The 14,727-nt window shown below is 39.7% G+C and overlaps 2 protein-coding genes across 2 annotated transcripts; one reads left to right on the top strand and one right to left on the bottom strand.

The window, feature by feature from the left end:
* Window positions 1-1,045: 1,045 nt before the first annotated feature.
* On the bottom strand, window positions 1,046-7,226 carry ddah2 (DDAH family member 2, ADMA-independent). The gene is made up of 6 exons (XM_079175883.1): window positions 7,095-7,226; window positions 5,574-6,180; window positions 4,459-4,647; window positions 3,360-3,479; window positions 2,744-2,887; window positions 1,046-1,930 (listed from the first exon to the last, which is right to left on the bottom strand). Exons 2-6 carry the CDS (start codon window positions 5,871-5,873, stop codon window positions 1,811-1,813), a joined length of 873 nt encoding a protein of 290 aa, XP_079032009.1. The 5' UTR covers window positions 5,874-6,180; window positions 7,095-7,226; the 3' UTR covers window positions 1,046-1,810.
* Window positions 7,227-12,180: 4,954 nt separating this feature from the next.
* Window positions 12,181-14,405, top strand: LOC306708160 (uncharacterized protein; the record flags this gene model as incomplete). The annotated part of the gene is made up of 3 exons (XM_079175893.1): window positions 12,181-12,232; window positions 13,050-13,169; window positions 14,194-14,405. 3 exons carry the CDS (start codon window positions 12,181-12,183, stop codon window positions 14,403-14,405), a joined length of 384 nt encoding a protein of 127 aa, XP_079032019.1.
* Between the last annotated feature and the right edge of the window lie 322 nt (window positions 14,406-14,727).

The following is a 14,727-nucleotide window of genomic DNA, read 5'->3' as shown; positions in this document are numbered from 1 at the left end:
CAGAACACTGATATGGAACAGCCTGAGTCAAGAAACAGTCAGAGCCTCAGTTAATGCATTCAAGACCAGCCTAGGGAGAGAATGGCATCATCAAAGCCTACATCAATACATATTCGACTAATTCACCGTCCAGTACCGCGTCGATACTAACAAACCTTGGGGCTCGACGAATTTTGGATGAGGATCAAGCCGCCACCTTGGTAAAGGGTCTCAATACTCTTAACTGGTACCTAATGACCTTTACTAAAGGTCATTCTGTGTCCGTATGTTAATGAGGTAGGCGGTCCAAACCTCATTCTTAAGCAGGATTGGTCAAGTAGGGGAGCAAGACAGAAGCAACCGATTCATAGCAAATCATCCCTGTAGACTATGTAAAAAAAAAACTATCTAGCAGCACTAATTGCTTCCACAGTCTGCAGCTGGGACTGCTGCACGAGGCTACTGTGAGATTGACTTGTGAGTGCTTTGAGACGGCGGAGGGGCTCACGGCAGCACCTGCTGCTCGTTGAGGACAGTAACTGCAGAATGATACGTGCTTTCACGTCAGTCTCCAAAACACCAGAAAAGTCGCTAGATTTGTCACTAGTTGCTTTTGACAAAGAAAGTCGCCAAAGGGATTTGGAAACTCGCAAGATTTAGCAAGAAAGTTGTCAATTTGGCAACACTGGGCTCGCCAACTTCAATGTTACTGTGCAAGGCAGAAGCAGACCAGAAGCGATCACACTTCTGTGACCAATCCTGCTTTAGACAGGTTAGGACCTCCCACCTCATTAGCATAAACATTAAATAAATGTAGGTGAACAGAAATATAGAAATAAATATATATGCATTTCTTTGTCCTGTTTGATCATCAACTTTTATTTATCTACACATTAATTTTAAATCAGCATTTATTTTATTTATTTCTGTATTCAAACATTTATTTATTCCTGTATTTATTCATACATTTATTAATACTTAAGTCATATTCTGTCCTCCATAGTTTACGGTCTTGGACTGTGAACAGGCAAAATCAATTACACAAGATAACTGTCTTTTTCAGTTAAAGTTTATTGGCATCACAACACTTTCTACAAATTCACATATGAAAGCTAATTATTTATAAAAACTGCAGTTTTATTCTTAGCAGCTACACATCCTGTAATTGATTGTCAGTAAAACGACAAGTATTGAACTAAACAAGTATTGAAATACAAACATGTATTATGGACAAATAGATGCACAGTGTCACAAATCTGCAGGTCTGAAAGTACTCCATTTAAGTTCCTCAAAGGCATTAAAGTCTTAAAATGTAATTACATAAGTAACTTTTTGCCTTTCGTGCCATGTTAGTTAATATAGGCATGTGTCAATTTGTGACTTAATTATTTGTACTTGGTTAATCCATTTTGTTTACATAGGTTCCATTTTCACAGCTGTACCGTTTCCCTTCATACTTTGGTATATTTGTGAACCATTAAATTGCATACCATGATACCATATTGTTTTACATTTCTTAAAGTTAGTCTGCAGAAAGTGGAAAAGTGGTGATCAAAAGTAAAAACCGTGAAACTATAGTTGAATTTAGTGGTTTCATGGATAGTTATGTTAACGTTTGAGGAAACCAGCGTGCTTCACCGTGTGTTCAGCGGTGCCAAGAAGTAAGTCTGTTAGCAGATGTTACAGTTGGATCATATTCTCATACAGATGTGTCAGTGTTTTCCCATAGAAATAAATAGATCAGAAAGTACGCTGTGAAAAGTGTTTGATATTTCACCCCACCGTGAACATGTAGACGCTGTGAAGCACACTGATGGTGAGAAATGAGTTTTCAGAAATACGTGTGCTTTCTGTTGATGAGGAGGCAGAGCGAGGACAGAGACGCTCCCAGTTTGGAGGCCTCGCTGCAGGCTGTAGGCAGGAGGGTGTAGTCCTGGAGCTTCTGGAAAGCCTGCAGAGAGGAGAGAGGAAGTGACTGAGTCATCCAGACACTTATCTCAGACTCCTGGAAGAAGATACTGGCTAATAAAAGAAAAGGGACCTAAGCAGCTGGTATTGTGGACTGAATGTTCTTGATTTGTCTTTTCTTTGAATTAAAGTTTAGAACATCAATCACACAGTCTGCAAAATAATCATCTCCTGTGTTTTGTACCTTGTCGAACGCATCAAAATGCTATTAAATTACAGATTCACATGTGCCCTTTAATTAAAAGTGACAGTTTTGACTTGATTTTCTTTTTCATGTTATATCTCCATTTCAGAAGCAAATATTGCACTTTATGCTTCAGTTACATTACTGATTAAGAGTTTATACAAGACAGAAAATGTGATACTTTCTTTAACATTAAACTACTGTACCTAACAGTTGATTAAGCGATGACTGACATTTTACGGCGACTATCTTGATGATGGTTCAAATCATTTGTCGTGTAGAAATGTCAAACATTTCATGGTTTCAGCTCCTAAAATGTGAGAATGTTTAACATTAACATTTGTCCTCCCACCTACTCACATTTGTAACAGGTCAACATTGAAGGATCGTGCTGTGAGGGATCCAATGTTTAAATCAGGATATGTTGACCTCTGCAGTTTTGAGTTGGACGATCCTATCCCGTCTCCTGCGAGTGCCCCAGCTTTAGGGTAGCGCAATATGAAATTGCCAGGGATAAAATAAAGCTGCCGTAACCCTTTAATTTAACAAAGATGAGTGTCTTTTTGAACCCGAGGCCTGCAATAAAGAAATTAAATCCCCAGCTGTACTCACAGAGACGCTGTCGGGACATTCCTCTGCAGGCCGGTGGAGCAGGAAGTCCAGCTTAGACGGACCTTTGATGTAGATGCAGTTTGCTGCTGATTCCTCTGGAACAGTGAGCACTTCATACTGGTGATCAGTCAGCTGTTCCATCATCTGGAGGCAAACACACACGTGCACACTTAGTATCACACACACACACACACACTGCAGAGGGCCACGCCCAGCATTACACACAGACTCAAAGGGAGCATTAGTGCTATTATTAATATGACCTCAGCAGTTAGGAAATAAATGATGTGTGCAGTTCACATTCGGACAGAGCGAAGGGAAACACAGACTATGTATGATGGAAAATAAGCTTGATAGTCTGCCCACGACATAATTTTCCAATATCTAATTATGAGTCATCAGTATACCAATATATCAGATCATTAAAATCCACTTCTTCATGAATTAAAAACAAACACATTCAGAGATTTTGCTTGGGCTTGTACGTTTTAAAGTGGCCTATTGGCTACAGCCTTATTGAATTAGTGATATCGATCTGCTCATCTTAACTAGGAACGCAAATAAGCGTATTCCCCAAATCTTCCATTCCTTTAAAGTTATATTTCTTAACACTTACCCGGAGTGTCTTCTTGGCCCCGTCACTGTTGCTGATGATGATGGTGTCCGGACCTCCCATGGAGCAGATGTTTCTCAGTCGGGCGCCACCGCAGACGGGCACGGTGGATACGGCAAAGTCCTGAACAGACGGAGGTAGAAAGGTTTCATTAACACGCAGTCCCTCCAGGTTTCTTTTGATGTTCCTTCATCTCTTTTGTGAAAGCACAAAGTGTTACTAATAACCTCTATTCAAGTGCCAAACTTGTACTACTTTGTAGCCGGACATAAAGTAGCCCATTGTGTGATTCTGGAGTGTCTCGTTAAGGATCAGAGGCAGTTGCCACCTCTTGGTCTGAATAGTCCTTAAAAGGGAAGACAAGACTAAAACTGGCTATAACTAGCTTTCACTACCACTTAGTGTTATTAGTACAATGATAAATACGTATTGAATTTTATGAATGACAACTTCAAAGCATTGGGCGAGAGGGGAAGTCTGGGTCAGCCTGCTTGGCCTGCTGCCACCGCGACCCGACCCCGGATAAGCGGAGGAAAATGGATGGATGGACAACTTAAAAGCATGCAAAATGCCGGTGTAATGTTTTGAAACCCATTTCAGTGGATGTGAATCGTCGTCCTTTCATCCTCAGTTCTGACCACATGAGCCCTCCCACCTACACCAGTTCATACCCGACATACGCAACAACACGCGGACGCACATATTCAACGCGAGTAGATGCAAAGTGTCTGCGTGTGTTTCAGGAGTAGCTGAAGTGCACTTAAGAGAAGTGGAGGAATCAATACTAACGGGTGGGTGGCGGCAGGGCCTGAGGGCACCACTGTGTGGTCTCCATTATTTGGCCAATTGAACGGCCTCATTCATCGCCGTTTACGGACCATGATTGCCCAAATGCGAGACAGCAAATGGCCACCTGCTCACTTCGGCAGCTGGGTTTGTTTTATGACGAGCGTCTTGGCTCTTAGACTGTCTTTGTGGCACTGGCAAAAAAAGTTCATTGGCAGTGGATTTAGATAAGTTCCTCTAAAGTACATCATCCCATTTGAACACCCTTTATAACTTAAAGATGTGTTTGCTTGATCTTCTCTCTCGTGCCTCTTACCTTGAAAGTGTCTGCCAGTACTTCCGCCCCTCTGTGGTTGGTGTGGGAGGAGATGCCGACAAAGAACTCCCTTCCCGTGAAGAGGACGTCGCTGCCCTCCAGCGTGGCCCCTCCGGAGTCCCCCTCCTCGGCCCCCATCTCCACCACAGTCAGATTCAGCTCCGACACCACCCTCCTCACTGCCTCCACCTGGAGAGAAGAGGAGTAAAGAGAAGGAAGTAGAGAAAGCGACACATTCGATAAGAGAGCTTGACTGTTTCAACGTAGTTTTCCATATACCGGTACCTTTGTTACGGTTTGTACTACACATCCATCTATATTATTAACAAAATGATTTTCACATTACTGCCTTACAGGTTCCTAAGCATATACATTATTGTTTTTTGATTTCAGCGCACTCAAGGAACCTCTAATCATTTTGTAGGAAGAAGAAAATAACTATAGAGTTTGGTACATGAATTATAAGGGAAATAGTGAAATTGTAAAAAAAAAAAATTCCAACAGTGCCTCATTAATACAAGTGCCTCAAAAATATTTCCAGTAACAAATAAACAATTAATTAATGTTTTCTTGGGTTTTAATTCCAATTGTGTTCTTCATTAGGATCAAATTTAATCGTTGTTTCCACTGAACTTGCCAGAAAAAAATATTACAGACCTGTAAAATAAAGCATAACTAATTAGTAATTGGACGTGTATCATTTGAATTATATCCCTATTTCTCCAACAATTAGTACCAAATTACATCATTCTTTCCAGGATTCACAGACCCCTAAAATAATGTGTCAACAGAACCTCTGACATCTACAATAGAAGTCATTTCCTCTGCCAAAAAACACACAGAGTGCTTTGAGAAATCAAACTTTAAAGAACAAATGTCAACAAAAACATGGGCGTCATGAGGATTTGATTTTCGTCACCTCTTGGTTTGAAAAGGTGGTTTTCTAAAGTCTACCCTCTTCCAAAAGGCAACTTAATTACATCTAAACAAGTGAAGTATCTGTTGCAAGGTCATTCTCTCACCATACTGATATGAACTGAAACAAATGTCGACTGCTTGCTGCCCTTTATCAGACAAAGCCAGAGGATTATGGTGCTGAACTTAAGCCGTGTTACCTCACTGCGTCGCTGCTGTTTGAGGGGCCTGGTGATGAGCGCCGTGTCTCCCTGGATGACGGCCACATCCTCTATCCTCCAGCTGTCGGGCAGCTCGGGGTCAGGGGGGATCTCGATCAGCTGCAGGCCCACCTTCTGCCTCAGGGCTCCTGTCAGGCAACCGAACTGACGCTGAGCTTTGGCCAGGTCCACTGAGGCCTCCCCGTTCTCACGACCGCCCTCCGCCGCGTTCCCAAAGGTCTCCGGGATGCCCCGCACCACGGCGTGGGTGAAGCGGCCATATGGGCACATGTTTGCCATGACTTCAACGACCTGATGACTGTCTGCCTATAAAAAGTGGTTGTATTGGTGTTCTGCCAAGAGGCCAATAAGTTGTCTCTGCCAGAAGATAAACAAGAGGTAATAAAAAGATGTGTTATAAACTTCTTTACAGTCTAAACTTGCAAAAACTAACACCAGCTAAAGTGTAAATTGAGCTAATGATGGATCAGGGGGTCCACGAGGAACGTGGAGGGCATCTTCATCACTGTCTCTCTGCTTCTTCCTTCATTCCAGTACTCCCACCGGCTATTCCCGCCTCCAGGAAGTGGAAGCAGAAGATTCCAGCCTGAGAAAGAGAGAGATGGACACATTAAACAAAGCCGAGTACAATGAAACAAATCTCATCTCTTGTGGGACACAGACATCTCAAGGCCATGAAAGAGGTAAATATCTGTGACATTATTATAGAGATTAACATGAAGCACAGCACTAAAGAGTTGCACTATGATGAAATGGTGATTGTTAAATTGTATTATCACCGTCTGCAGAATTAAAAGAGACAGCACAGTTGACAAAAAGCAGCATTGCCCAAAGCCAGATTAAAAAGGAAACATTCTTCAATGTCCCTGCAATATGCTGCCCAGCCTTCCCATGTTTGGGCAGTGTGTGAGATTCAGGACAATTGCCCTTTCATCATCTTCCCTGTACCTCGCAGCAGTCGCCCACTGTGAGGCTGCAGAACGGGACTTCCACACCGGATGTTTCCTAAATCCGAATCACAATTTACGCAACAAGTGCTGATCTTTGATATTCCATTTGGTTTTTTTGTTATATAAAAGACAGCACAGAGAGCTTTTTAAGGATACTTCCATGCAAGTTTAGGCTGTGAAATCACAGTTAACGGTGCTTAAATCCACTGTTTGGGTCTGTAGATGCCTCCTAACGAGATCAATGACACGTTGGCGCACTATTTTTTTGTGTTTTGACTATTTAACATGAATGTATCCCTTTAACTGCGTAGTCCTGAGTTATCCAGCTGCAGTAATGAATACGAGTCTAGAACAAAAACATCTCGACTGTGAGGCTGCAGGAGTGCACCGCCCTGCAGTTCACCGCTCCTTCCCAAATAACGTCAACAGTTCACAGCGAGCCTCACTCCTGATGATGGTTCCACATCTTTCCAATGGGGGAACTGTCACTAACACTCCCAGAAGTTGCACAAATAACAGATAACATGGCGGATTTAGAAGTATATCTTACCTGATTGTTTCAGCTCTCACGCTCGGCTGCGTTTTTCTCGTTTGATTTAATTTCCAACCCGACCCAGCAGTTCCCGTTATTCTCCCGTTGTCTTTCTCTGCGGACCAACTATCTAAGCTTTCATGCAAAGTCAAGGTGGCGACTGTGAATGTGAACAGTTCCGGCTCCGTATTTCAAAATAAAACAGCTACGAGGAGCCCGTGAGTTTTGAGCTGTTATGTGTCATCTCATCTATACGGTTGAGAATATCACCCCACATTTATCTTTATCAAGTTGTGTTGCTGATGTATTATAACCCAAACACAGTGGTGATTAATCCCAAAACTAAGCATTATATGCGTAGAGGTTATACGTAATCGTTTTAGGGACCGTTATGCTCTTATTTTGTTAAAGCCAAATCGCTCGTTTTCCGGTCTTTTTTGCGTTTTTAACTTTAGTTTGACACAGCCCTCACTCCCTTTCATCCACGCACCCCCATCCCCCACACGTCCTGTCCGGTTTCAATCAAGGTTGATTAGAGTATTTTATTGGCTGTCAATAATGTTGAATGCAGCTAAACATGATAGTAATCAAAAACGGTGAGAACAGTATCCCAAGCGTAACATTTTCTGCTAGAGTAAACTATCTCTTCTTCAATCAAACGCTTTTTTGAGACATACTGGACCCTCCACTTTTTATGCCACAAAGGTGTCACAGTTTAGTGTCTCATAAAAAGACTTCATAAAAATATATATAAAGTATAGTATCTCATAGAAAATGTCACAAAATGTCATGAAATAAGTCATATTAGTATGCCATACAAAGTCACAGTATGATATGCCATAAAAAAAGGTCATTAAAAAGTCATAGTTTCGTATGATATACAAATGTCTGTTTAGTTTGCTATACAAATAATGATAGAGTATTTTATAAAATGTCCAAGTATATTATTCCATAAGAATGTCATAAACATTTTCATCGTATAATATTTCATGAAAAATGAATGAACCAGTATGTAGAAAAATAGGAATGTTGATAGTATAGTATGTCATTAAAAAAAACATATATATACTGTATAGAGGAGCCATATTTCATTGAAAATGTCTATAGAATGTCATAAAAAGCTGTTCGAAATGTCATGGTATAGTATGGCACAAAAATGTAGTTTAAAAATATCATGAAAATTGTCATAATAATGTGTTTCATGATGTAGTATATCATAAAAAGTAAAAATAATCTCATAATATAAAACCATAGTATAGTATAAAAAATGTCATGACTAAATCTATAAAAATCTCATAGTATAGTATACCATAATAAACAAATTGCCATGGCATAGTTTGTCATACAAATATTAATATAGTATAGTAAAAAAATTGCATAGTATAGTGTGCATAAATAAATGTATAGTATGTAATAAAACATGTAAAAGTATAAAAAAAATCATACAAAATATAGTATAGTTTGTCATAAAAAAGTAAAAAGTAAATGCTTTAGTGTAGCATGTAAAAAAATATACTATGACTTTTTTATGACTTTCTTCGACATGCTATACTAAGACTGTTTTTGACATACTATATATACTATGACTTTATGAATATTTGTGACATGCTATACTATGATTTTTTATGAATATTTGTGACATGCTATACTATGAGTTTATGAATATTTGTGACATGCTATACTATGATTTTTTATGAATATTTGTGACATGCTATACTATGACTTTATGAATATTTGTGACATGCTATACTATTATTTTTTCTATTAAATTATCTTCCCAGAGACTTGTTGTTGTTGCTGCTGTTTACAGTCCTCCCGCAAATTAAAAATATGCACTACAGGAATACACCATTGCTTTTGTTTTGTTTGTCATGTTTTTGTTGTGTTACATAATCAAAAATGAATAATCCTTGAATCCTATGACTGACGCTGACATTCAACATAATATACCATGACTTTTTTCAACATACTGTGAATTTACTATAACTATAACTTTTTTTAAGACTTTTTTCGACATGCTATACTATGACTTTTTTATAAGGTCTAGGGCTAGTCTAATAACTAGCCTGCTCCTGGCTGTCTGGTGTTCGATCGCAGGAATATAAGACGGATGAAATAAGACGTCAGGCAAACGCATCAAAGGGAGGTCGATGACTGTTGAGCCCACATCTTTACAGAGACCTCCATCGTGATATGCCGGATCAAGCTTCACTTGATGGGCAGACGGCAGGACAGAGTGCAGAGTGCAAACATTGTAAAAGGAGATACATTTAAAAATCTTGAGCTCCATAAGATTTAATGGATTTAAAATCATATTTTGATATATCTCCAAAATTATAAAAGCAATATATTTTTTTCATACTTTGTTACATATCATGGACAAAATGCATTTTACTCCTCACTGTCCAAGGTTTGCTTTACTTTAAATATGTTTATGTGAAATTCATATTGCTTTGAGATGTAGGACAGATATCAGGGCACTATTAGTCTAACTTTTGACTAAATCTAAGCAATAGGTGAAAAATGACATGAGGTTAAATGGGTACCAAAGTGGTTTCATTCTGCACTTTTGCCGTTGGGTTGAGTCAATATATTGATCAATTTCATTACTTTTTGCTGTATGAAATATTTTTGTGACAACCATCATCATCAACATTATGAAAAGAACATGTTTGTGTTTTGTTTTCCCTACAGTATGAGAGAGGTTTCTGAAAAACAAAAACCCTTTTGAGAATTCGTGCCTGATCTAATAACTGCCCCCCCCCCACCTTTGAAATCTAAATTCTGTCCTTTGGGGATTACAGAAAACTAGCTATAGTGTTGATAACTTAATGGAGAGGGAACATCAAATTAGAGTAACAATAATCCGTTTGACTTAACATTAGCTGGTCAATCTATTGACACATTCCAGAAAGTTAAGCATTAAGGCCCAACTGATGAAGTCCCTACTCCGACACCCTTCCCTCGTATTGAGATATTGAATGAATGATGGATTGGAGTACTTCTATGACATTCTAGGGCTCCTATAGTCTCCCCTTAATCATGATACATTGTTTATGTAAGGTCAGGTTATCCTTCTCACCTCTCCCACAATGGTGTTAATCAAGCCTGCATGTACCTAACCAGGTTCACAGAGGATTTATTTGATCAGGCTGTGCTTCTCATCTTCCTCTGATCAAAAGCGTCACAGATTAAACACCGACCCTTTACGCTGAATTACCGAGTCTGTGTGACACGACCCCAAAAAAGAATAATCTGGCTTTTCCTGAAATGTGGGTCAAAATGATGTTGGCACAGACAGGATTAAAGAATACCATCTGTTCACTGAGATCCTTCAGCCAGCACACAAAACATCCCAGTCAAATGTAGGATCAGCAAGTTTACCGCACTGTCTTTGAAAACAGTGTCCTCGACCCTCCTGCAACGAAAGACCCTCAGCACCTTATCTATTCTAACACAGCTGGCACAAATGTCCATAGAATTATGAAAGAGGCAACACACAACAACTGTATGTTAGTGTCAGTCAGTCAGTTCTTCTTTTTGTATTCTTTCAATCATTGTGTCAAAAGTGTTGGTTGCTTTAATTAAAGCTTCATTTTATAACACTTAGTTGTATCAAACATTTTCAATAGGAAAATGTAAAACAAGTGCCTATATGTGAACCTACAAACAGTAGTATGTCTTAGCTCATGCAAAGATGAAATATGGAGATGAAAGGCTTTTATCAAACAGTAGTGAACTGATTTAAGGTTTCATTTTGCAGGATATTTACAAATTCCTGGAGTAAGCGAGTCCCAAAAAAATCTGTCAGTCAACGGCACACCTGAGAATAAAAGGACAGATTTCCAAACCAAGCTCTATTCTAAAATCTATTGGTTTATCAACCCACATTGAACATTTCAGGCTTTTTGTCCGTGTGCTCTGTAATTAATCAACGGGTAAACAGCTTATTCAGTCTGAGCCTGCTTGGCTCACTCCATCACAAGACTGCTGTCAGCAGACCGTCCTGCACGCTGTCCTCATGTCTCCTATTACGCCCTAAAGGATAATTCAGTTAAACTGCCTCGCTCTCCAACTCACTGACTCTCTGACATGCTGACTTTCTCTCTCTCCGTTTCTGTCTCTTTCTAAGATGCTGACTCTTTCTCCTCTGTGCTGACTTCAGTGCTGACTTTTCTGACTTCTTAGCAGCTTTCTAGCTGCTGTCTCATGCACACACACGACACATAAACACCTAATGTCTTCTGTTAACCAATAAGGAGAATATTTATTGCAGAATCACTGAGAGCAATTGGCTGATAGACAGAATTGTCAACTCATTTTACATCTTGTGCAGAAAGATAGGAGAGGAGAAGAAGAGAGGAGGGAAGAGTAAATCATTACATTAGTGTTCACTAACAGGGATAACATTACATGAGAAGCACATCTGCAGGATAAAACATATTTGAAAGTGATACTGAGGGCCTGAGGGCCTTAACACGTCATATATTTTTATATTTTGAATTGTCACCTGGCGCCTGTATTTTGTGTTTACCTGTACAAGCATAGAAACATTTCCACTTTAAAGTGTTCAGCTTACCTCTAAATAATATATAAAACTACTCATTCAATACTTTTGTCTAAAACATTTTGGCTCTACCTCCTTTCCTTTGAGGTCAGAGGTCATCTCATTCAGCTGTATTAAACTCACTTCCTGTTGTTGTGAGGGGTCGCTCTGTGTGATATAAAAGTGAACAGCAGCTAAATACAAAACTTAACTCTCATTCTTAAGACTATCTTTAACGACGTCAGATGATCTCAATTACTGCTCCAAATTAAATTTGGTTCAGGGAGGAGACACTGACTGCCTGAGTAACAAGAGTGACATCAAGATAAAGCTTCTTCCTGTGACCTAAAGGTGCTGACAATATAAACTACCTTCGAGGTGGTGCCATTTTTATCTGCTTAATAGAAAGAAAAAACGGGATTAAAAGACGGAGGGTGTGGGACGTAGCGTGTCAGCATTTAATTTGATGAGCGAGCTGTAACGTACCAAGACGAGGATTTTTGACCGTGCTTGAATCGTTAACTGGAAACGATTTGAGGACTTCTTTCTGGAAGCATCATGTCTGGTTCACAACTTGTGATTCTCCTGCTGTGTTGTCTACCTTTGGCAGGTATGTAGTTCAGCTAATTTGAGAGACATTCTTATGAAATTACATTTAAAACACAGTTTAATTTATTGTAAAATGCGTTTTCAGTGACGTAAAACTTGCTGAAAAAAAGCATTTAAATGTGCGAAAGTTTTACCTGACGTTCTAAAGTCACAAAACTGGGTGTTATTATATATATATATAATTTATAAGGTTTAGGAATTATCAAAGATTATACATTTTTTCCAATTTGCAGAATGTCTTGTCATCGTCCAGCCCATATATTGGACAATATTAGCTCCTCAACAATGAACTGGTGTCTGCATTTATGGTTCATAGTTTGTACCAAGAGAGGACTGACAAGCTTATTCTGACTGTAAATAAAGTTACTAAAATGAGTTTTCTGCTGGTTATTAAACAAACTCAATTTAGTACTGACGCCTTTATATGATCTACATAAGTAAACTTGACCATCAGCTAAGACTGTCACCCGTTTCTGCTCAAAATCAGACAAAGTCATTTACGGCATGCATACTTTTCACAGGTAAAGTTTGAAGTGTGTTAGCCAGTAGAAAGGAAGCAGTGGCGCTCATGGAAACACTACCGCTTTTATCCACAGGGGCAGAAATCAACACTAAATAAAAGTCCCTTGTAGTTGCTCTAACTGTGATTACTGACGCCTGTTTTTAAAAACCAAATTCAAGAATCCATTTTAACACTTGTTATCTGTTTTTCAATTTTGCATCATTGGAACATTTTTATAACGCTTAAATATCAATGTCAATATTTCGTCAGGCTCACAGTGAGTTTCTTCATATTTTTCTTCCATCGTCTCCTTCAGACTGCTTGTGCTGCTACACCTGTTTATTCCCGGCCATCTCTCCTCTGGACTGCTTTAAGTTTCCACAGGAGTGTCCAGCCGGACAGCGCTGCCTGTCCAGTACTGCTATGGGAAAACGGGGTAAGATCCAGATCTCTGTGTGTGTGTGTGTGTGTGTGTGTGTGTGTGTGTGTGTGTGTGTGTGTGTGTGTGTGTGTGTGTGTGTGTGTGTGAGAGAGAGAGTTTTATTTCTGTGTGTGTAGATGGGATTATTTTCTGAGAATCTAGGACAGGATGGTCACAAATTGGCAAACAAAGCCTCATTGTACCGTACATTGTCTGGGAACAGATTTTAGAAGCGTACAACATTCTGCATATATGTATTAGGACAGTTTTGTTTTGGATTTGAGGAGAAACAATGGCTATTAAGTTAAAGTTCTAACTATCATCTTTAGTTAAGGCTTTTTAGACCCACATACAAAAGAACTGTAAATATTGAAGTCCTTTTTATAGTTACAATTCATTCACTGCTCTCCCAGTATAGGCCAAATGCTCGTAAAGCTGCATTTAAGTGTCACAGTAATAGTTTTATTTTAAATCCTGGATATGGGGAACCAGTTCTGAGAAGCAGGTTTATTGAGTTATCTGGACGACTCAATTGAGTTATCTGGATTTGATGAGGAAAACCCAGAAAACTCCAATATCTGGAACAAAGCCGGATGTTAAAAAACTGGTTTAAGTTAGAAAAATTGTCTCGGTAGCTCTGGGAGCCAAAACAAAACAAATTTAAAAAACAGATTGTCAAAATATATACAGCCTGTGTTGTATCTATGGATACTAAAATATTTCTTTAAATTTGTTTTCAGTGCTTTCTCTCAGCCCTGATCCTGTCTCACCTCCATCAGTGTAATAACAAAACGAGACAAAAGAAATACTCGAAGGCTCAGATCTCATATCTCTTCAGGCCGGTTGTCAGATCACTAATGCCTGTGATGCCATCAAATCTCTAAAAATAGCTCTCTGGGCTTCGTGGGTGGAGCGAAACAGTTCACTGTGTCTCATAAAGCCCCGGTTTTCTTTTTCACATGCAGGTTAACCCCTTAAATGCTCGGGCAGTTTTCAACGAGGCACCAAAATAACCTCGCCTCCCCTTCTTCTCTCGTAGGCTCTCTACAAGTGACGATGTACGAGAAGAGCTGTGCAGTCCCGTCCCAGTGCGGTGTGAGCGGACAGAAATACGCCTCGGGCCTCTACTTCAACTACACCAACATCTGCTGCGATACGGACCTTTGTAACGGGGCCGAGTCCTTTGCTGCCCTCAGCTGGAGAGGAGCAGCTCTCTGCCTGCTGCCTGCACTCACTCAGCTGCTGGCCTGAAACACCAGAGGGGGATGGTGGGGGTCGGGACGGGGTCACTGGAAAAGACGTACACTCATAGGCACATGAGACAGCGGGGGGGAGGGGGGGGTCCGTTTTTGTTTAACAAATTAACAGGGAACATGTTGTATTAGTGATGAACTGGCCCATATTAACTGATGTTTTCCAACGCAATAGCATCTACTTTATCTAAATCAATAAGACTACAAATGTGAAAATAATAGAAAAACGTGACAGTTATGTGAAGTGACGTACACAAACCAACATAAAAATGCAAATACCACACTATTGTAATTAAAAAAAAGAACAGACCAATATCAAA

Source organism: Pholis gunnellus, assembly GCF_910591455.1.
Source record: "Pholis gunnellus genome assembly, chromosome: 16".
Classification (NCBI taxonomy): domain Eukaryota; kingdom Metazoa; phylum Chordata; class Actinopteri; order Perciformes; family Pholidae; genus Pholis; species Pholis gunnellus.
The sequence above is the reverse complement of the archived record's forward strand: the minus strand, read 5'-3'. Positions and strand labels throughout refer to the sequence as shown.

What these genes read in the sequence shown, in the direction of transcription:
- ddah2 (XM_079175883.1), bottom strand. Translation starts at nt 5,873, where the DNA reads ATGGCAAACATGTGCCCATATGGCCGCTTCACCCACGCCGTGGTGCGG. An exon ending in AACAGCAGCGACGCAGTGAG is followed by an intron (nt 4,648 to 5,573) that starts GTAACACGGCTT and finishes TCTTCTCTCCAG; the next exon opens with GTGGAGGCAGTGAGGAGGGT. An exon ending in AATGTCCCGACAGCGTCTCT is followed by an intron (nt 1,931 to 2,743) that starts GTGAGTACAGCT and finishes TCCTCTCTGCAG; the next exon opens with GCTTTCCAGAAGCTCCAGGA.